The 23,089-nt window shown below is 51.5% G+C and overlaps 1 protein-coding gene across 4 annotated transcripts in view; it reads left to right on the top strand.

Annotated features, from left to right (window-relative positions):
• Positions 1 to 23,089, top strand: part of bcas3 (BCAS3 microtubule associated cell migration factor) — a 196,270-nt gene that overhangs the window by 74,319 nt on the left and 98,862 nt on the right. For all 4 annotated transcript variants that reach the window (XM_084673587.1, XM_084673586.1, XM_084673585.1 and 1 more), the window contains exons 20-22: positions 4,632 to 4,732; positions 7,943 to 8,139; positions 8,299 to 8,396. In XM_084673587.1, coding sequence (XP_084529713.1) covers positions 4,632 to 4,732; positions 7,943 to 8,139; positions 8,299 to 8,396 — 396 coding nt within the window. The remainder of the gene's footprint in view (positions 1 to 4,631; positions 4,733 to 7,942; positions 8,140 to 8,298; positions 8,397 to 23,089) is intronic.

Here is a 23,089-nt window from a genome sequence, read left to right on the forward strand (position 1 = left end):
TGACCCCTGGTTGTGTTTCCACTCACATCCGCTCCCTTCCCCGACCCCTCGCGGCCTAACGGGTAGGAGATTTCCCTCCAATGAGTTCTAATAGCCTTTCTAGTGTCAGAGCGATGAAGGCACGTTGGTGTGACGGGCACGGGCACTTGATTTTGTGTGACTCGTATCAGCGATAGGGGCAGAGGAGGGAGCGTAATGAGAGATTCATTGCGTTAACATTTATATCCAATTAACAATAAGTGAAATATTGTCCCTATTATCTCACCCGAGTGGTACCAACCCCTCCAATCCATTTTGAGGTCACAAGGATATGCGCATAATTGTCCGGCTCTGTAAACACGCATCTCGCTACTTGTCCTCGTGCCATCACCCCCGCGGGCCCACTGCTCCTTCCTGCACACCACAGCTCGCCGAGTCATGCCACCTTCCATCTCTGCACCCGAGCGGGCGATTTCCAACATCCTGTTTCACAACAGGGGACAGGTCATCCAGTTTCCAGGGCGGGCTGAGCCGAGGAGGAAGAGGAGGGAGAGGCGATCCAGGCAGGGAAATTATTCCACCCGAGGGACGATTTACGCCACAACACGGACCTATGTTCTTGGGCTCCGATGAAGCATAAAGAGCAGGGCGCTATGGAGGATGAGAAGACGGACCCTTCCCCCTCGTTCCTCCTCCCCCTCACCCCCCCCCCCCCCCCCCCCCTCCCTCCGCACCCACAAAACACACCACGTTATCAGGGTCTCGTTTACATAGCTGATATGACCCCGGCGTCAACAACGAGGGAGGGAGAGTGTGACGGATGGGAAAAGGAGAAAGGGAAAACCGAAAGACAAGGAGGGAAATGGAGAAGGTGAAAGTGCCTCCAGATAACGCCAAAGCAGAGCGAGGACGAGACGCACAGAGAGGATCGGTGCGCCTCGCAACACCAATCATTATCCTGTTCACATCGTCTACCCTTCCAGGCCCCTTCTCTCGGCCTTTGCCTACGTCTTCCGCCGTGGCACAACTTTCTCCAAGGATATGCAGGGGAGGCTGAGTTGAGAGGTGATTGACGGGCGGCCAGTCTCGCGGCTCTATATTTGATGACCCGGCTGATTAAATATGCAGCATGCGGGGAGCGTGGGGTCAGGCCAGCCGGAGCCTTCAGGGCGGGTGATAAAAGCAGCCGTGGCGCCACTTCATGGTCACTATCTCCACCTGTCCATCTGCCCTGGGCCCTGGCACCGCTCAGACCGGGGGAAAACACACCACTGCTCCAGCACTGCTGAGGATGATAAGAGGTCCACACACACATACACACAAAGAAGAGACACAGGGACAGGCACACACTGGAGTAGACATGCACACACACAAATGCAGAGGTCCACACACACACTCACACACACACACACACACACACACACACACACACACACACACACACACACTCACACACACACACACACACACACACACACACACACACACACACACACACACACACACACACACACACACACACACACACACACAGGAAGCATAAGGACAAGGACAAACACACACAGATGTAGAGGAGATAAGAGAGAAGCTGGCTTCATAAACACTGTTTCAGTCCAGCTTTGAGTGCTCAGGGAATCCTTATTAACCATGGGGTGATCAGCCAGTGAAGAGAAAGAACTCCTTTTTTTCTTCCTGAAATTGCGCAGGAGTCGAAAATAGAATGAATGGCGCCATTTCATAAAGCCGGAGGTGTTGGACTTCAATTTCAAACAGCAGTTTGTTCCTTAGAATAACACATGTAAACTTTTTGAGGAATGTGAGGTTGTTTTTTTATTAACCTAATTTGCTCCATATTTCATTCTTAAAACATGCGGCTTGTTTTTCCACATTTCATATTTTCTTCTGAAAGCCTGGTGGCAATGTTTGCGAAGCCGTCCGCAATATGTATTCAGACACCTCCTTCCTCTGCCGCAACATTTTGCCGAGGTAAACAAGCAGTGAATAATTTACCGCCCGGCTCTCTGGCTGGCTCCATTGAGCTGCCGTGGCGGTGACAGAGGTGCATTTTGGCCCTCGTCTCTCCCCTTACCCTTCAGAATGTACTAATTGTGAAGGCTGACTGGCCTGTCTCTTGAGGTTTCTGCCCCTTGACGGCGCGCCATTGGCTCGTCAATAGCTCTAATTGCCTGAGAGGGGCCGAGGCCAGGAGGCTCGGACCAATGGGTGTTTGGTGAAGAGAAACCTTGGCGCCATGGCTAGGTCTGCTCCTAAGGAGAGCGCCGAGGATGAAGAAGAGGAGCATTGTCTGAACGAGGGAAGCCGTCAATCAAGTTACCATGGCGATGTACGCCGCACACCTGTCTGCTGCCACTCAAGGAAGATGAAAAGAGAGCGGGGGAGATGGAGGTGGAACGGAAGGGACAGGCCAGACAATAAGGCAGCCCCCCCCCACCCCCCCCCAGCCCCCCCAGCCCCCCCCACCCCCCTCCCGGTCTCGTTCAGATCGTTAACCCTTATCTCTCCCAGGAGATCATCCTCCTGACCAGGGGGTGAGGTCAGTCCCAATCAATACCTGGCCGGCCGGCCATGCTTTGTTCTTGTTCCACTTGCTGCACCTGGAGTGCAGTCTGTTCTCTCCCTGGCCCGGAGCCCTGCATGGTGTCCTGGTCCACTGACAGGGAAAAAGAAACAAAACAAGCACTTCCTATTGGAGCTCATGAACAGATGCTCATTGATGCAGACAGTGCCACCGACTGTTTCCTGAATGTTGATTTAAGCCATGTTAGCAGATCAGGGTGGGACTCAAAAGACAAACACCAATCAGATTTGTGTCCCGTGTCAACAAGGAGGGTTGTTGTATATGAGAAGGGGCTAGTAGGAGAATTACGCCTGATTTATTGTAGATGGTAATCTTTGCCGTCAACCATCACTTATGCAATTAAGTCATCTCAGGTTGATTAGGGAGTGTTTATTTTTGCGTCGCCACTAGACAGAAAATATGTTCATAATTTGAGTGTGCTGTTTTTCACTCATGTTGGAGCTATATATTTGCTCTGTTTTCAAAGAAAGTGAAACGTTAGCTTACTCATATATGAGCCCCTCTAAGATTCCCTGACCCCTGTGATCACATGAAGTTGACTTATGTCCTTTTAGAGAGTCAGTAATGACCGCTGTAAAAGCAGGCTAGACAGTGGCTGTCCATCCGGACACATATAAAGGTGTACACACACACAGACAAACAAACACACACACACACACACACTGTAACTTCCTCCCCACCACGCACATACACTACCCACACTGGCCTGTCTCTGCTTGACCCTTGGGGATGACCACTGCCTCCCCCCCTCCTCCTCGGCCAGTCCAGCTCTCACTCCCAGGCCAATGAACTATCACCCAACCCCACGCCCCCACCGCCCTCCTCCTCCCATCCTCTTCCCCAGCCCTACGGAAACTCGATCCAGCGAGCCAGCAACTGCTCGAAAGCATCAATAATTAATTAGGGAACAGCTATTGGCCCCAAGGGTCAGAGAGCAAGAGTGGAGAAGAGAGGGAGTACAGGAGGAGGAGGAAGGAGGGGGGGGGCGGGGGGTGGAGTTGTGATTTTGTTTAATAAGTAACACAAGCCTGCTTTGTTCTTCTCCCCATTAGAGAGCAACATGAGGGTATCAAAGGGGCTGCCTAGGAACCTATCCCCCGCCCCCACCTTCTCTTACTGTGTCCGCGATAGAACACAGATACGCACACACATACACACTCTCACACACTAGAGCAGGTGTGCACACTGTGATTAGGATATCCAAAAGAGGAGGAAGGTGGGAAGTGAATTCCAGTTGCGGAGTGTCAGACGTGTTTGTGTCCTGCCCAACTGACACCATGCCTTCTTAGAGTGTCTGAACACCTGGTTTGCACTCTAGAGAAAGAGCATTAAAGATATCAAGAGGAGAGATGGATAAAACACCGGAGGTAAACACCAGGGGGAAATGGAGCAGGAGGGGAAGCGAGAGAGATAGAGAGAGAGAGAGCGATAGAGTGAGAGAGAGAGAGAGAGAGAGAGAGAGAGAGAGAGAGAGAGATTGAGAGAGAGAGAGGGGGGGGGGAACAGACAGCAGTGCCTTGTGCGCTCCAGATGAGAACTTGACAACTTTATTAGCCATTCCCGCGTTAAACTAATCCACCGCAGAGGCACGGCGAGAAGCCCCCGAGGTGGCAGCAGAAAAGGACTGATTCTGCACATTAGGCCTCATTCTCCACGCTTGCTTATTCAAGCCTGCAAGTGCTCCATCTGTCTGGACGTTGCTGCTCTCTGTCTTTCTCTCTCTCTTTCTCTCTCTCTCTGTTTCTCTCTGACTGTGCCGCTGACGGGCCTCACACACACGGGCGCACACACACATGTTCTCTCTCACTCACACTTACACATGCTCTTTCACACACACCCAGGCACGCATATGCCCACATGGGCTTTTGCCTCGCTTTCCCCCCTCTCACTCGGCCGTGCGAGTGCAAAAGTAAAAGATACACATTCAAGCTCCTTTGCTCTCCCCCCCTCATTCTCTTTCTGAACCTTCTCCACCCTGCCAAAAGACCTCACCCTCAATGAGGCAAACACCACCTGTACATTCACTGTCCCTGCTCTGTGTTTGTGTCCGCAGTGGTTCCCCCCGGAAGCCCTGGGCCAATCACACGCCACGAGTCCTACGACAGCCTGTCGTCAGACCACAGCGGGCAGGAGGATGAGGAGTGGCTCTCTCAGGTGAGGCTGGCACTGCCCCACTGGCCTCACTCCCCCTCTCTGGGACATCACCCTGGGGCAGGGCAACTGGAGAGTTGCACCCACGCTGTTTCATTTGGGACCTTTCACTGACTTCAGCCAGCGTTATCTGATCAACACATTTCTTGTTATCACTTTACTCTTTTTTCTCTCATCCTAAGAAACCTTGTTGGTCCCAATTTTTTTATATTTACATGATTTATATTGTATTGTATTATATAGTGTTACGTAAGTGCTTATTCACTGTTTGACTCTGTCTTCAGCAACACTACGGTGGCCACTTGAAATTACATTTCAATTGATCTAATATACAAATTCTAGATTGAATGGCAAGATTTGATATAGAAAGAGATGTTGGAAGCTTCCATCTTCATATGGGTTAACTTTCATGTCTCTCAAGTCTGAAGTCTGCCAGTAACAGTCACACTTTTAACCATTAATAATTTCTTGGCATACATAATTGATCGGTCAAAATGTGGTCCACTTAGGAGGAGAATGCTGTGGTTGGTCCTCACCATGATACTTTAGCCGGGAGCAATACTGTCCATTTCACCAAAACTAGTAAAGCTTGCCTGGAAGTACTTTTAGAAAGTACCCTTTTGATTGCAACACATTTGACTTTATACTATCAACTGTATGTTCCAGTGATCACCGCAACCTTAACTACCGATATAACAAGGACCAACATAACCACAGTGTTGGAACAGCTGTAATAGCTGTGTTCTGGAAATACCTTGTTTGTGCATCTGTCTCCTAGAAAACATGTGATGTAGATGTGCTATGAATGATGCTGTCCTTAAACTGTTTACCCTAGCACTCGGTTATTGTACAGTACTAGAGTCTGAAAGCTGGAGGAATGTTGATTGTTTCGACTTGTCAGAAAATGACTGCCTTTGATTAATTGGAGTTCCACCTCACATTGACATGACCCCCTGTTCTCAGCCCATCCTGTTGCCATTCGAATGAAAAACACCAGACTCAGACACTAAACATAGAGCAGCGGTTTCTTAATCCATTACAGATACACGCCTTGTTCCAGGTCATCCCCTCCGTTCCTCCAGTCTCCCGCACAATAGTCTGCTAGATAAATACTAAATATGTATACGATGATAATGGCTAGATTGAATTAGCAGACAGCACAGCCTTGTGGATGTCATTATATCATGTCACTGGGGCTATCTCTTCATTAGATTATCGGGGGCTATTCGCTGTGGGGCGAGCCGGATTGATCAGCCTCGTAATCACATTCATGTTTGTGACCTTCAGGACGTGTTTTCCAAGCGGCCTTTTGGCCCTGAACCGTTACGGAGGCGATGTTGGTGCCTAACAGCGCGTCTCCCTGTACCCCCACCAGCCCCCCGTACGCTGCATCTGTCATTGGCCCTGTCAACTGTGCCTCCTGACGCCCTGCACTTTAGACAGGTCACTGCAGGTCGGTCTGCGGAGGGCATGTGACTCTGCTCCTCTTACCACGTCTGGACCCCAATCCCTTTCATGCCACAGACTCATCCGAAAGCGCCTTTTTTTTTGCGGGACCACTGTCTCTCTCTGATATAGCCCCGAGTTTCAGTGTCATTGTGGGGCGATGCGTCGCGGGGAAAAGCCCGTCCCCCTAGCGCCTGTGCGAGCCGTGCACCGTGGGTAATGAGTGCTGTCAGTGTGAAGAGAGCGCAGTATGTCCCGAGCCCAGCGCGACAGGAGGGCAGAGGAGAGGCAAACATCTGGCCCCTGGACCCTGCCGCTAGAGAGCTCGCTGGCATCTGTTCATCTCTGGGGCTGGGCGCCACACCGATGGTGTCAACCGGCGAAGGGCACACACACACACACACACACACACACACACTCACACACACCCCAGGATGTTTACATGCACACAATCACATGCATCCTCAAGCTAGAGTACATGCAGACATACACACGAGCATGTGACAAGCCTGTATAAAATAAAAAATAATATCTGGGTCTAATTCACCCAGACGTCCTGGGATGGACGACACACGCACACACAGACACACACACACACACACACACACACACACAAACACTGACACACACACACACACACACACACACACACACACACACACACACAACTGTATTAAGAGACCATAAGCTGTCACCCTGGACTTGGATGCTGATGCCTCACAGCTAAAAAGGCTAGGGAGGAAGGGCGGGGGGAAGAGAAGGAGACACAGAGAAGAAGCGACGAGGGGAGAGAGAGGGGAGGGGACGTCAGTGAGTGTGTGTGAAATAATGTAAGGCAAGGTGAACAGGGAGCCATCGAGAGCCGTGTTAAGTGCAGGAGGGAGTTTGGGAAGGGAGAACGGGAGGAGGAAGAGGAGGGAAGGGGCGGCGGAGTGGAAGTGATTAGTCGTGGTAGTGAGACAGATGAGGCAGGAACTGGAGATATCCAGTGGGAAGGACGCAGTCTCGTCGTGATCATTTTCCAGCCCTGTCCCTCCGCCTTCCTCCACCCACCCCCCTCCACTGTTGGGTGATTTATTTATTTATTAATTTTGTTACTGTCATTCAACATTACTGCCCCCCCCCCCCCCCCCCCCCCCAACCCCTCAAGTCCCTTGGAGCTTAAACAGACTCTAATGGCGTTGGTGCCATTTCTGCGAAATATGGCGCTAATGTCACATTGACTCTGGCTCACCCATTAATCCTCTTGTCACAGGAAATCCTCTTTTCATTTCTTTGTATTTCCCCCGTCTCCTCCTCTTCTCCTCCTCTTCCTCCGATCCGTTGTCTTGGCACCAAGTGACTGGCCCGCGAGCCTGGGTTGATCCCTGGACTGTAGTGTAACCAGGGTGGTCGTTGACACTGATACCGTCAACACAAACATGGCGGCGTGTCCCCTCTCGTGTCCCCTGCTTACGTCCTCCGGGGATAAAGAGCATGGGGCTGTGTCCTGACATTGACTCGGGAGCTTATGAGGACGCTAGCCACTACAGTCGTGCACTGAAGCGCTCACGTGAATTAGCTTTCCCAGGCTACTGCCCCACGGTGAAACAGGCAGTTTTGCTGCGACCAATTATTTTATGGTCATTAAAGATAAAGACATCAAAGAATATCTTTAAAAAGGAACTCTGCATGCCTCACATCGGAATGCATGCTGCTCCAATGACCGCCTGAGAAGAGCCAGCATGCTAATGCTAATCCCACCTCGCCCTCATCTCTCCTGTTCAGGTGGAGATCGTGACCCACACGGGGCCTCACCGCCGCCTCTGGATGGGTCCCCAGTTCCAGTTCAAGACCATCCACCCATCCGGCCAGACCACGGTCATCTCCTCCTCCTCCTCCGTCCTCCAGTCCCACGGCCCCACTGACACCCAGCAGCCCCTGCTGGACTTTGACACGGACGACCTGGACCTGCACAGCCTTAGGTAAGCCCCCGCTGACACATCCTACATGGTGGAGGACTTGGGGATTCCCAGGTGATTAGGACCACCTCACGCGCGGATCCTTCAACATTAGATTGAGATGCAGAATTGAGAGCGTGTGTGTGTGTGTGTGTGTGTGTGTGCGTGCGTGTGTGTGTGTAGGATCCAGCCAGTGCGTTCTGAGCCAGTGAGCATGCCCGGCGCCTCAAGGATCGTTGCTGAGCGTCGAGGACAGTCCAACGCCATCGATACGGGATCAGGTAGGATACATGTACTCTAGTATATCTACTGTACTTTATGACAAGGAAGTCGGCTCTTTGACTGGATGGACCAGATCTGGGTTCCGAGCAGTGGTTCAGTTTGGGTTCAACCTCAACCTCCTGTGGTCGTCAGAGCCAGTGAGGTCTGACGGAACAACTGCCGCTGTGTTCCCGTGCACCACGAGGGTCGTTAAATCAGTCTCTTGGCGATACCTGGGTGACACTGCAAGACAGGGTTCCTACTTGGAGCGAGGCGTGTCGTGGGGAGAGGTTCTCCTGGTGGGGAGCATCAGAGGCCAGGCCTCAGGCCTCAGGCCTCTGTTCCCATCCAGTACCCTGCTCTCCTCCAGCTCTGACAAACACAACCGTCTCAACCTTGACCAGCTCAGACCATTATTCACTATATCCCTAAAAATAGTTCTGCTCATATTGCTTGTCTCATCATTGATAGGAAACACCAGCGTGATCTCTGAAACGACCCGGGCATTGATCTGGTTATAAAGAGATTGTGATTTGGTGTCTCCGTTTTCATCGCAAGCCGTTCATCCTGTCACGAGGCTAGACTAATCCATTCAAGTCGAGATCGGCACAGGTGTGCGCATATGGTTTTAAATCAGATCATCCCCACTCAAATCGTGTGGCAAGCGCAAACGCACTGTGTCTGTTTATTGTTGTTGTTATCAATTAGTGTGATCTTTAGTTTTTGAGGAAAAAGTGTTTAGGAGCATTGGTGCATTTAGACAAGGTTTTTGTGTGGGTGTGAGCCCAGTAGTTGTGGTTTTAAAGGTTATTTGGGCACAAACCCCCCCCTTGACATCTTGATTGACCAAAGGCAATCAATACTGTACATCCTGACCTCATTTGAACCAGGAAGTTTCCCCCCCACACCTCTCTCGCCCTGCTGTCTGGTGGACGAGAGAGAGAGAGAGAGAGAGAGAGAGAGAGAGAGAGAGAGACAGGAGGGAGGGAGGAGGAGTGTGATGCTTATCAGTCTGTGGGGACGGCTCAGCGCTGGGGCCTGCCACCACTGTGGCGCCTCCTCTTATCATCCACCCATCACTTTTGTCTTCCTTCGCCTTCAGAAGGACGCACGCTCGCCCTTTGTGTGTGTGTGTGTGTGTGTGTGTCACAGATTCATAGTCCTTGACCAGTTCTCATCAAAAAACACTTCTCTGTGTAACTTCTGTGTTTGTGTGTGTATGCATTTGTGCTCATACTGTGTGTAAGACATAGTGTGTGTGTGTGTTGTGTGTATGCGTTTTCCTATACTTATGAAGACATTCCTAAATTAATATACAGATTTCTCTTTACATTTTTGTGAAATGTATCACTCCAACAATAGACAAGTTCCACAAAATGAACCAGTGTGAAATGAACATCAAGTCCTCAAGCGAAGTTGACCGCAGACATTCAGTGGCAGGACCACCGTCCACCAGACATTCAGACCTAAGACTTTCCAGTGCAGTTCTTGTGAGACACTGAGCCGGTCTCCACAGGGTCTAAGAGATGCTATCTTGGAGTGCTGTGTCCTAAACACCCTGTTTAGACGTCACTCCCCCTGGGTGCTGCGTCTGCATAGAGCTCTGGTTATGCCGGATACACAGACACAAACACAGTCTGCCAGCTCCACATCTCCGGAGAAGACGCGCTCACACACACAGCGTCCAGATCTCCAGCAGCTCCAGTCTGGTTGACTCAGCACACCCATGTGGGGGTCCCTGTCTCACTTCCGGGCCTCACAAAAACAAAATCAATGTGACGTGCAGCCAGCCAGCCACCATTATCAATACAGAACATCTGGTCCCTGAGTGTCGCCTTGGGGGGGCGCGGTGTCTCTGTGTCTCTCTCAGTGTGTGTGTGTGTGTCTGTGTCTCAGGGAGTGTGGCTTGGCGTGTGTGCGTGCATGTGTGTAGATTACACCAGTGCCAGACAACACACTGGCATTTGGTGGCCAAGGGAGACGAAATCAAGTCAGTAAATAAAGAACAGAGAGATACTGTTGAGAGACAGTAGGAAAATGTGCTTAATCTCACCTGTGCTCTGATCCTCCATCGCCCCAGGTCCTTTTTCCAAAGTTGTCTTTTGTTATGACTCGGCAAAGAACACAACCCTCCCGTTTCTTTCCCGGACCGGGCCAAAACACACACACACACACGTGCTTGGCAAGGTGGCCGTTTTGATTGTGTTTTTGTTGTTGTTGTTGTGGCCTTCCCTGTGGTGCTGCGGTGTGCATTTTATCACGGACCTGGGATCTAGATATCACGGAGGAGCTGGCGACAGACAGTGTGGGGGGGCGGGGGGGCGGTGGATGCAGGCATGTTGTGAGTTTGTTATCATGCCGTCCGCCACTGGGATAAAGAAACCTGCTCCTGATAGCGCAGGGGAATGGAGCCTCTTAATGCACACCACCCTGACGCTGTGAGGTGTGCGTGCATGTGAATGCTTGTAAAAGAGATGTGTGTGCGTGTGTGTTTTTCTTCCTTACTGTAAGGTGTTTGTTTGTGCGTGTGGGAAGGCCCATTAAAAGGCAACAGCAGGTGCTGTGGCATCCTGTGCTGTGGTGTGAATCAGTGTTGGATCAGCAACTAGCCACCATTAGCCACCTGCACTTCATCACAGGTCATGGCCCCAGCTCATCTGAGTGATATCGATCACACTCTTGTGGAGCCTTGCCACACTACCCTACAGTGTAGTGTGTGTGTGTGTGTGTGTGTGTGTGTGATTGACTCTCACCTGAACAGTACGGTCTCTGTGTTGGGTCGCCCCGGAGGCGAGAGGGGGATTCCCCCACCACTACCGCTACCTGTCATTGTATTGTGAGGTGGGGGTTTGGAGGGGGGGGGGGGGGTAGGAATAGAGGATGAATGGATCCATGAAGAGGAGGATAAGGGGGTGGACGTCCTCTCTCTCCACTCCCTTCATACCTCAGTGGCCCTGTGAACCCAAAAGTAGAGGGTCTGGCCACCTGTGCTCAGGTGTTTTCCCTGGGACACACACACACACACACTACAAATTCTACACACACAGTAACTGATCCCTGACCCTAACCCTACAATTACCGAGCCAGCTCATAAAGATAAAGACCCCCAGTGTTTTTGCTCTGACTTCAGATAGTGGTCACATTCACAACTTGGCTGGGCCAGGGAGGAAGGGGGGGGGGGTCGGCCGCTACGCCACGCCACACGATATCCTCCTTAAAAGAAGAAGGCCCAATATCTTTGTCCTTCATTTCCCTCCCTCCTCTTTGCTTCCTTCCTCTACCAACACCCCCCCCCCCCCCCCACACACACACATGCCCATACCCCCATCAATGGATCCCTTTTCACCTACCTGTCTCCTATCTGGCAACCTGTCTCCCCCCCCCCCTCCCTATTGGTAAGCACAGTGAGGCAAGGTGCTATTGTAGACATGGCATTTTAACTGGAGGGTGGTGAAGGATGTGAGGAGGGGGGTCTGGGGGTGTCTGCTTGGGGCGGAGGTATGTGGGGGTTTCTGGTTGGGGGTCTGGATTGGGCGGGGGGGAAAGGGGGTCTGTTTATGTCATCCCACCACCGTAATCAGACAGTGAGAGATGTGCCTTTCTTGTCACGACACCGGTGCTCCTGAGGAACCAAGGGAAGGGAAGAAGGAAGAGAAATAAAGAGGCCTGTCTTTCCTATATCCGCCACTATCATCTTCTCCATCCTTCCCCCACCCCCCTGTTTAAATGTTTCTATCTTCCCTCTCGTTTCATCTCCCCTCTCCCTCTCTCTTTTTCTGAGAAGATGACAGTAAATGCGTTCAGCACGTTTTGGCAGCTGCCTGGATTTATTGTTGTGGACGCTGTTTTAAGACTTTAGGGAGATGAATGTGTGTGTGTGTGTGTGCGTAAGGGGTGTGTGTGTTTGTAGTGTATGGTCCTTCTTTTAAGACTTAGGGGAGATGGAGTGAGAATGGTTTGACCACATGTAAGGATTTATGGTGAGGCTGTGCGTGACTGAGATGCCACGCACCATGGAAGTGTGTGTGTGTGTGTGTGAGAGAGAGAGAGGGAGAGAGAGAGAGGGAGGGAGAGAGAAAGAGAGAAAGAGAGATAGACATTGATTAGTATTTATTGATGAGATTGTATGGTGATGTAAAGTTTGTGTGTGTATTGATGGAATACTTTTCTTGGATAGTGAGGATTAGGATCTGTTTGTGCTTTGCTGCTCGTGTCTGTATGTGTGTGTGTGTGTTACATATTTCAGTTTCAAATGTGTCTGTGGTTTCGGTGCGAGAACCAAGCTGGGTGATCTGAACATGTGTGCAGAGTACATGTTAGAAGGAACACCCTCCAGCATATGAGGCGTCGTATGGGTGTGTGTGTGTGTGTGTGTGTGTGTGTGTGTGTGAGCAGCACTCGGGCAGCGTGGCTCACGCAGGGCAGTGCCAGAGGGCAGAGGGGGTAGAGCAGCTGCTCTTCTTAGCGACTGAATGGACACCAATGTGCGGGGCATCTGCCCGGCTCTCCCCTCCTCCACCCTCCACCAGGCCTGCTGGAGTAGGAGCGCCGGCTGTGCTTCCGCTGCCTCACGTCCCGCCAGAGCCAGGCTGGGGGGGGGGGGTGTTGGGGAGGGTCGTGGGTTCACCAGGGCTCGCCACATCCATGGGCACAAGCATGTCATTTAACGACACCCCCACCCCCCCCACAGCGCTCCTTCTACTGGGGCTTTGTGTCCAGCTGCTACTTGTGGGGCGCGGGAAGGTGGGGACCAACACCCTGGTCTTTGTGTGATGTTTGACGAGGTGGCATGATAGGCTTAAAATGGCGTGGGGGTGGGGGGGGGTGCACGGTGTCACGTAGGGGACGCGGTGTCAGTTTGGGGGCACTGCCAACCCTTTCTTCACCTGACCTCAATCCAGCGTTGGCACTGCGCCACCCTCGAGCGACAGTAAGCTGGTCCAGTCACACCAGCGGTTTGGGTTGTCGAGAGGAACTAATGGAACAGAATAGCTGGTCAGGCTCACCCTCGCTCACACACACACTTGCAAACACACAGACACACACAGACACTTGCGCACACGCACTCGCAGGTTTCTGTGCTTACACATCTCTTTATTGTATTATTGAAACAATGGGGAGCAAAGACACTGCTGTGATCCAGATTGGGGCGGGGGGGGGGGGCTCACACAGCACATGCACCACACTCACCACACACACACCACATCCACACGCACACCAACACCACGCACACCCAACCCTACTGTTGTTGCTGAAAGGCACGACAGAATGATCCCAGAACCATTGTGTGCCCCAGTTCCAGAGTGGATCCCAGAAGGCTCTCCTCTTCTCCTCCCTCTGCCTCTCTCACTTAATCTCCCGCCTCTCATCCATGGAGTTAAGTGGCTCCCTCTCCTCGCCCTCTCCCCCTCCAACCGTCTGTCCCACCTGACTGACGGGAAAAGAGAATCACCGTCATCAGCACTGACAGATCAACTGGGAGACACGAACCAGCACTAAGGTTTGCAACCTGTCTCTCTCCCTCCTTCTCCCTCTTGCATTTTCCCCTCTAACTGTCTTTTCTCCTGTCTCTCTCTCTCTCTCTCTGTCTCTCTCTCTCTCTCTCTCTCTCTCTCTCTCTGCTATGTACACCTCCCTCGTGTACCTCCCTTTCTCCTTCATTCTCTTCTTTTGTGTTTAGTGCGTCGTGACTTGGTGTCCCTCTTTCCCATCATCCTTCCCTCCATCCCTTGGCGACATACCCTTCCCTCTCCAACGCCTGTCTTCCTGCACGTTCTCTGCTCTCTATCCTGTCTCCCTCCGTCTCCTCTCTCCTGTGTTTCTCTCGCTCTGCCCTCGCTCACGTCTCCCCTCCTCTTTTTGACATTAACAGCGGCTGACAGTGTCTCCAACGCGGCGCGGACTAATCCACCTCCGCGGGGTGTTAAAGCATGTCCCCCCGGCCCCCGGTAATGGATCGATCCGTCTGCTGTGATGGTATTTTTTACACCTCGGTGCAGGAAACGCCTAATGCACGCCTCTCCACTCGCCCCTCGGCTCGCCCAGTCATTACGGGAGTTGGAGATAAGAGCGACCGTGGAGTGGGGGGGGTGGGTGGGAAGGGCGTCGCTGACAAGAGTGGTTAAAAATGAATACGGGATGGAAAATGAGAAAGCACTCACGGGCTGAGGAGAGAGGGAGGGAGGAATGAACTCTGCTTCACTCATCCCAGTCTTCCCGCGCGATGCCGAGGTGTGCCGGAGACACTTGGGCTATCACCGCCCGCCGTCCTAGCCAATCGAGCAGCGGAACTGAGTTTCATTCAGACCAGCTCCCCAGGCCTGCTTGCAGTGCTAGGAAGTGATCATTTGAGCTCAGGTGCTCTTTTGGTCGAAGTTGATTCAGGTAAAGGACTACAGAGCTGGTTTAGGTGACTAAGCCGCTCTCCCGGTGTGTTGGAGCTTCCGTCCCTGTGAAGGTTGGCTACTAATGACAAACTGCTGAGTGACGGCCCACATAGAGCGGGGTCATCACGGTTTCCGATGGCGTGAGGGTGGCATGAGTTGCAGACAGGCTCAGGTGCAGTCTAGCAGCTAGTGGAGTCCCTGTCCACATGGAGCCTGTCTACCTCTCCCTCTCCGCCTCTCCCTATCCCCCTCTCCCTACCCCCCTTTCCCTACCTCCCTCTCCCCCTCTCCCTATCCCCCTCTCCCTATCCCCCTCTCCCTATCCCCCTCTCCCTATCCCCCTCTCCCTATCCCCCTCTCCCCCTCTCCCTATCCCCCTCTCCCTATCCCCCTCTCCCTATCCCCCTATCCCTATCCCCCTCTCCCTACCCCCTCTCCCTCTCCCCCTCTCCCTATCCCCCTCTCCCTACCCCCTCTCCCTCTCCCCCTCTCCCTCTCCCCCTCTCCCTATCCCCCTCTCCCTACCCCCTCTCCCTCTCCCCCTCTCCCTCTCCCCCTCTCCCTATCCCCCTATCCCTATCCCCCTCTCCCTACCCCCTCTCCCTCTCCCCCTCTCCCTATCCCCCTCTCCCTACCCCCTCTCCCTCTCCCCCTCTCCCTCTCCCCCTCTCCCTATCCCCCTCTCCCTACCCCCTCTCCCTCTCCCCCTCTCCCTATCCCCCTCTCCCTATCCCCTTCTCCATCTTCCCCTCACCACCTCCTCCCATGGTCCCATTCTTCTCCTTCATTCTCCTATTCAGTTTTATCCCCCTATTTAGAGCCCTCCCTCCCTCGCTCCCTCCTTCGCTCCCTCCCTCCCTCGCTCCCTCCCTCGCTGCTTTCTCATCTCTGCTGTCTCTGTTTTTCTTTCTCTCTTTCCTTCTTCTCTCCTCCTCTCCTGTCCTTTGGCCAGCCTCAGGGCCCAGTCCCCTTGTCCAGGTGTGGAGGTGCTGCAGGTCATTTCCTGTGTGTTGGTGTGTGTGTGTGTGTGTGTTGGTGTGTGTGTGTGTGAGGATAGATGATATCTGCTCACCTGGCCCAGTCCAGCCACAGAGAGTGTCTTTGTTTATTCATGCAGCAGCAGTGGGTGAGGGCTGACCCCCTCAGCCTAGCCCAGCCACCTTCCTGCTTAGCTGCCTGCTAACAGACCCAGGTGACAACAGCCAACTAGTGTGTGCGAGAGAAAGAAAGAGAGAGAGAAAGGGATGCAGACATGGAAGAAGAGAGAGGAAAAAGGTGACTGCCTTTCTTTCCTCACCTGAAAATTACATCCTGCAGCCGTTTTACCGGAGTGTGTTTCGATTCGCTGATGGAACGCGAGAAATGTCTGCTCGACTGGAACCCAGGATTCCAACCAACTTTGTGTGTTTGTGTGTGTGTGTGTGTGTGTGAGCACTTGATCCTACCTATCGTGTCTTATTTATTTGGATGTATTTATGTATTTTTTTTTATCAGACTTACCTTTTACAATAGAGACAAAGAGAAATAGTCTGATCCATATAAAAGAGAGATGTTCCACAAGATCACCTCTCGCAAAAAAAAAGAAAGAAAAGAAAAATGGAGTGAGCAGCATAATGTCCACACCTCGGACACTGTGTGACACTGTGTGACACACACAGGTTGTGGCAGCGCTGGCACGCTATTCCTCTGCTCAGCTGTGGATCTCAGCTTCCTCACAGGCTTCCAAAACCAAACCGACAGTTTTCTTCGAGTGAGCTGTTTTCTGCGTTCTTTTTCTGCTCTTTTTTCCCCCGATGCCTTTTTCGTTTTTTTTTTTTTTTTTTTTTCGTGGGGGGGGGGGGGGGGGTATCTAGAAAGCCTTGAGTCAGGTGTGTGCGTGTGAGCGCGCCCTCCTCTCTCTCTCTCTCTCTGTCTGTCTGCTGAGGATGCAGGCTGAGGCGCGGCCTACGCCTCGGTGCTGCCTTGTGCCAACGTGTTTGTCAGCGAGCAAAGCGCACGTCCTTTGTTGCTTTTACCCGTCGTCGTTCTCCTTCATTTTTTTCTTCTTCTTCCTATCCTTCGTCTCACTCTCTCACCCTCTTTTCACTCTGTTTATCTCCCTCTCCTTCTATCTTTCTCTTTAGCCCCTCCCCCTCCTTATCAGTGTTACAGGAAGCTCAAGTTATCACATTCCTGCCGAACAGCTTAAGTGAGATCCATTAGTTTGACGACAGGAGCGCAGGATGAGATGTGAAACTCTTCTCTCCTCGCCCATCGCCAGCTCCCTCTTTCTGATTTGAACCCCGTTTCCCAGATTCTTATCACTATAATTTAGGCCTTATTGTCTGGACTAAGGGGGCTGGAAAACATCATTTTGCTTCACATAGCAGTTGTGTGTGTGCGTGTGTGTGGTGTATGTTTGCAGTTGACTTTCCTCCTTTGTGATTCAACATGCTTTTGTGTGAATACATGGATATGGAAGTGCTTTAGTAGTGGTTAGATGCGGGTGTTTTCCATAAGCATGAGCGAGGGTGATGTGTACGCACACTCACACACGCACACACACACACACACACAGACACACACACCCATGCGTAACACCGTCTAAATGAATTCATAAGTTCATGTCTCCCCAGGCCAAGTACACCGGTAAACAGCGCTGCAATATTCCCAAAATAAAACCAGGGAGCTTTATGGAACTGGCACAGGATACACACACATTACATGGCAAGTCACACACACACACACACACACACACTCCCTCCTGAGAACATATGTTTTCAATGAAGCCTTCACTGTAAAGCATGGGAGAGCCAGTCAGCCATATGAAGTAATGTACACAGTCTTACACATACTTGTCATATTCATTCCAAAACACTAAGATGGAGGAAGAAGAAGGCGGTGTGGGGATGTGTGTGTGTGTCCGCATGTTAAGTTTGTGTATGTGCACATACATGTGTGTGTAGTTGTATTTAGTGTCTGGCTTAGTGTGTTGTGTGTGTGTGTGTGGGAGGTTCCTGAGGTTGTGTGTAACGGTGTGGTGCTTCGTGTCACTCAGCCCCAGTGCTGGTCCTCAGTGGTGTTTCCAGTCAACACTAGCCCTGCTCTATCTAGGCTCTCTCCTATTAAAACCTGACCCTTTGATCTACCTGCATGTGTGCGTGAGGTTCTGTGCTCCACCATCAGGGCAACACAAACTGAATACAATTATCCAGAGTGTCAGAGACTAGAGGCGCCAGACTGTGTGTGTATGCTTGTGTGTCTGTGTGTGCTTGTGTGTGTGCTTGTGTGTTTGCTTGTGTGTCTGTGTGTGCTTGCTTGTGTGTTTTTGGTTTCATAAGAACATACAGTCCAAGTGAGTATGTGGCTTTGTGTGAGATTGATTATCTGTCTAGCATAACTGTGTGTACGTGTGTGTGTGTGTGTGTGTGTGTGTGTGTGAAGGGGCCCATTGTCACTGGCAGCAAGTTCTGGCATTTCCATGCCTGGCTTCAACTATGCCAGCCCCTTCCCTCTTGTCCCCTTGCTATAATTGGGTCTTCCCATCTTAATGAGGGTGCCCTAGCCCCAAGACTCCCGCAAGGGGCTTATCGCAGCACCTCGGCTCGCTTAACAAGCACCCAGTCTCTCCTAAGGGACTTGCCATTTACCCTTAGGTGCCCCAGAGCCCCTGGGAGTAGGAGGTTAGCCTAGCGCTGTGGCTAACTAAGCATGGCACTGTAGCCTTGAACCACGTAGGGTCCAGACCACTGTAGCTCCACTGGTCAAAGCTACATAATCCAGTAAATGAGGGGGGTGTTGGGGGCAAGTGTCACAAACTGGGAATCCGCGCTGCGTGTGTATAAGAAGAATGAGCGTGCCCATAGCTGTTATTTATGCTAATTAACAGTTCATAGAATTGAAGAATTAAATCACAACGTCAATGGAATACGAGTGCTGAGATTTGCTGTGTGAAGCCTTAGAACTCAAAAGGACTATCTCGGATTGGGTGAATCTGGTGGTGTTCCTCTGTTGTTGGGTCCGAGATCTGAGCCACGCCCCAACCTGCTGTGGCCAGGGCTGGGCCAGGGTACCAACCTGCTGTGGCCAGGGCTGGGCCAGGGTACCAACCTGCTGTGGCCAGGGCTGGGCCAGGGTACCAACCTGCTGTGGCCAGGGCTGGGCCAGGGTACCAACCTGCTGTGGCCAGGGCTTGGTGGAACACTCGTCTTGCAGCAACCACCCCCAACACATCTGTGTCCAGCAACAGTAACTTGCAACGCGCAAACTGATACTAACCCAGCAACAAGCATTTCAAGCCCTTCTCCAAACGTTGGAACACATTTTTCAAATACTTCCTTTATGTGGGCACACACGCACACACACACTGGATAACATGTGCGTAGACGCATACACACACGCCAGGTCCCAGGCACACTCAGAGTCAACACAAGGCCGGACATAGACACAGACCCCTCATTAGATACTTGAAAGAGGAAGGGACGTTTCTTACTGTGTAACGAGAGCCAAGATCTCTCTCTCTCTTTTTCTTTAATTCTTATCTCTCCATCCTTTTATTGACTCCCCTCCTCTCCCACTTTTAGTCTGAGTCATTTTTTACCCTGAGATCCAAGACCTCCCCATTAAGCCTTCTACTCGTTTCTTTCATCTTCTCCTTTCCTCGTTCTCTCCATTTCCCCTTTATCTCTGCCTCTCTTTATCTCTCGCTCCCCTTCTCTGCCTCCTCTCTCACCATCTCTCCCCTCCTCTCTCGCCCCGTCCCAGTCCCAGCTGTAAGTCAAGTCTGAAGTGTAGCCCACACAGGGGTTCACATCCTCCTCTGTCGGCCTGGTGTTTAGACAGCGTTTACACAGCCGCACAGCCCCAGACACTTCATCGTTCCCCCGGCCAACACCAGCCCTCCCCAAGGAAACAGGTCCAGGCCGGGCCCCTGCTCCGGGCCCCAGCCCCAGCCTCTCTTCCCAGCCCCAGCCCCTGGTCCTAGCCCCAGCACCCATCCTTAGCCTCTGGGCCTGGCCAGAGCAGACCAGGAAGAGGGAGAAAAAAACAGGATGCAATTTGGCACTTATGGAGACTAAACTGTTTCCTCTCTGCCACCACACTCCGTCCTCCCTGGGAAAACCATAAGGGACCTAGGAAGAAAATTGCGTCCGGGAAAATGTTTACATAGCGCCCTCTCTCCCTGTTTTCCCCCCTTCTCCCCCCTCCAAATGAGGGATTATTGTAATGTTGGAGAGAGATAGAAAGAGGAGTGAAGGGGGAGATTGTACTTCTTTTCCATCATTAGTTCAACTGTAGGTAGGAAGTGTTTGGCACTGATCAGTCTCAGCTTCCTATTTGGCAGCTCTGGGGTCTTTTTCAGGGAGACTTCTTGTAAAAGTTGAGCTTTAGTTGTAAAACGCAGTCTGCAGAGGGGGTACGTCGGGTGGTAAGCATGTAATGGAACTCTCATGCACACACACAATCACTCACACACACACACACACACACACACACACACACACACACATACACACAACCTCATACCCGCTGATGTAAACACACAGCTCCTGCTAATTCTTTTACATTGGCGTCTCCTAGGCAAATTGACTCCCCCTTGCCCCCCCCCCCCCCCCCACACACACATACACACACAGCCCTCTGGTATTTTAATGTGGCCGGCTAGGTAACACGAGAGCCCCCTTTCCTCCGAGCCCCCCCATTGTCATCTCCCCAAAACTGCCAGCCAATGCAGTTGTGGTTCCAGACCACAAGTTCCCCTGCCAGGTACCGAGATATGTAGAAGAAGAGAAGGAACAGGGAAACGGGAACGATTATTTGGATGCGATTTGTTCCACGTCAGTATTTGAGAGTGGACCAACTTTGTACTCGTCTGGTCTGGTGACTTTTTCCTGTTCCTCCCAAATTATAGGAACTTAGGAAGTAATGTTGATTGCAGAATATAATCAATTATAGTACGGAATCTTTTGCTTTTTTTGCAGCCGTCTCGTCCTAGATACACAACCCCCTAGTCTTAAACATCAGCACCCGGGCCTCGTAGCCCTGGCAGTAGTACAGCCCTGGCAGTAGTACAGCCCTGGCAGTAGTACAGCCCTGGCAGTAGTACAGCCCTGGCAGTAGTACAGCCTCCTAGTCCTACATATCGAGTACACCCTCTCAGTCGTAGACACACAGCCCCCTCATCCTGACATACTGCCTCCTAGTACTATTGGAGATACTTTATACTGTACAAGGTTCGAGCAGGGCTAAGTGTTGTTGTGTGCAGAGCGCCAGGCCAGGGCTCTCTGCTCTCTCTCTCCCTCTCATTCATCTGTTGTAACTACTCCCAGGAGAAGCAGCGCTAGGTGTTGGGTCACTTACTGTAGCAGCTACGGAACGGAGAGCTGGAGCGAGGGAGGGAGGGGGGTCGTGGGAATGGGGCGAGGGATGACTCAGCTTTTGTTTTCTTTTAACAGCTCGTTCGCACATCACGTCTTCAGACGCAGGCAAAACAAGTCATTTGTTCTCTCTCTTTTCCTTTCTTTTCCTCCTCCTCTCTCCCTTTCCTGCCCTCCTGGCTTTGAAACGTTTGCCAGCTGGGTTGAGCCGGCGTGTCGCGTGAGGCTGTGTGTTTGTGTACCGTATGTCGACGAGTGCCTGCCGTGTCTGTGCGTCTTTGTAAATATATGCGTGTAGGTGTGTATCTTAGTTTGTGTCATGCTGCCTGTTTGTGTGACTGTGTATACTCTTTCTCCAGGACCCAGACCTTGGAAAAGCCTATCTCCTATTCTAAAGGTTTTTTCTCCCATCTCTCTCTTTCTGTCTTTCTCTCTCTCTCTCTCTCTCTCTCTCTCTCTCTCTCTCTCTCTCTCTCTCTCTCTCTCTCTCTCTCTCTCTCTCTCTCTCTCTCTCTCTCTCTCTCTCTCTCTCTCTGTCTCTCTCTCTCTCTCTCTCTCTCTCTCTCTCTCTCTCTCTCTCTCTCTCTCTCTCTCTCTCTCTCTCTCTCTCTGTGTCTCTCTCTGTGTCTCTCTCTCTCTCTGTCTCTCTCTCTCTCTCCACTCCTCCTCACACTCTGTCAAACATCTGGAAACAGGCATGTTTGTAGTTGAAAGCCTCTGTGCTTTGACTTGATTATATTATCTGGTAAAAGTGTGCATGTGTGTCTGCGTGGGAGCTTTAGTATACGTGCGTGTTTGTGTGTGTCTACATGCATGTGTGTTTATGTTGTGTGTGTGTATAGGCATTTGTGTGTGTGTGCAAGTGTGCACGCTTGTGTGTGCATGTGTCAGTTGCACTTGTGTGTGTGTGTGTGTGGAGGCATGCAGGCTCTCTCTCTTCCAAGGGGTCAAGTGGTGATTGCTGATACTGTGTGCTCTAAACACATGTTTACAGCAGAGTAGGGGGCCCACAGAAACATTTGACAACCAGTAGACCACTTCCTCAGTGCTTTCCGGAGTCAGGTCTCAGTGGATCTCCAAACACGGATAGGACTGTGTGTGTGTGTTTGTGTGCACGCATGTGTGTGCCAAGAAAGTACAAAAGTGCAACGTTCCAGTGGTGTGTTTGTGTGGATTCTTTTTAGATGATGTTCACGGGATAATGTGGTGGTAAATTGAGTTGCTGTTCTCAGCTTCAACCTAGTCAAGGATGAAACACACACACACATACACATCCTTGCAAATATCCCAGCCGAGACAGGATGCACATCTCTGAGCTTTGTTATGGTAGAAGATCAGCAGACCTGTGAACCTTGCATGCAACTGTGGCCTCAGAGTTACACACACACACACACACACACTTAGACGGACATACACCCATAGACACACAAACACAGACCCTCCCTCCTACACACACGCATACACACACACCTTAGGGCTTGGCCGACCGGCAGGAAATGAAAAGATCATTTAGTTTAGCACAGCAAGAGAGAGAACCGGAGCGAGGGAAGGAGGGTAAGGATGGAAGGAGGCTCCTAAATATGTGGCCAGAGGTGGAAAGGGCCAGGAAGGAAATAAGAGAGAGAGGGATAAGAGAATGAAAGATGGAGAGATTGAGAGGATGAGGAGATTGACAGTTGGAGTAAGAGGTGAAAAGACCATCCAGGCTCAAGACGTTCAACCCATTTTCAAAAACCTTTTGAAAGGAACGTCCTAAAATGTTGAAGTATCCCTTTAACAGCCCCAGTGCATGTTCCGTATCTCGTGCCCAGCTTAGCCTGGCATGTCAAGGTTGGCCCAGCCATGCCAGCCTGCGGCGTGTCGTGGTAGAGGACATGCAGGACTCTCCTTCTGGGCGCCAGCACCATGCACGGATCTACCAATGTATGGATCACACACCTGTGTGCGTGTGTGTGTTTTGTTACATGTTTT

Source organism: Hypomesus nipponensis, chromosome 15 (genome assembly GCF_054491055.1).
Source record: "Hypomesus nipponensis isolate SF chromosome 15, ASM5449105v1, whole genome shotgun sequence".
Taxonomy (NCBI): Eukaryota; Metazoa; Chordata; class Actinopteri; order Osmeriformes; family Osmeridae; genus Hypomesus; species Hypomesus nipponensis.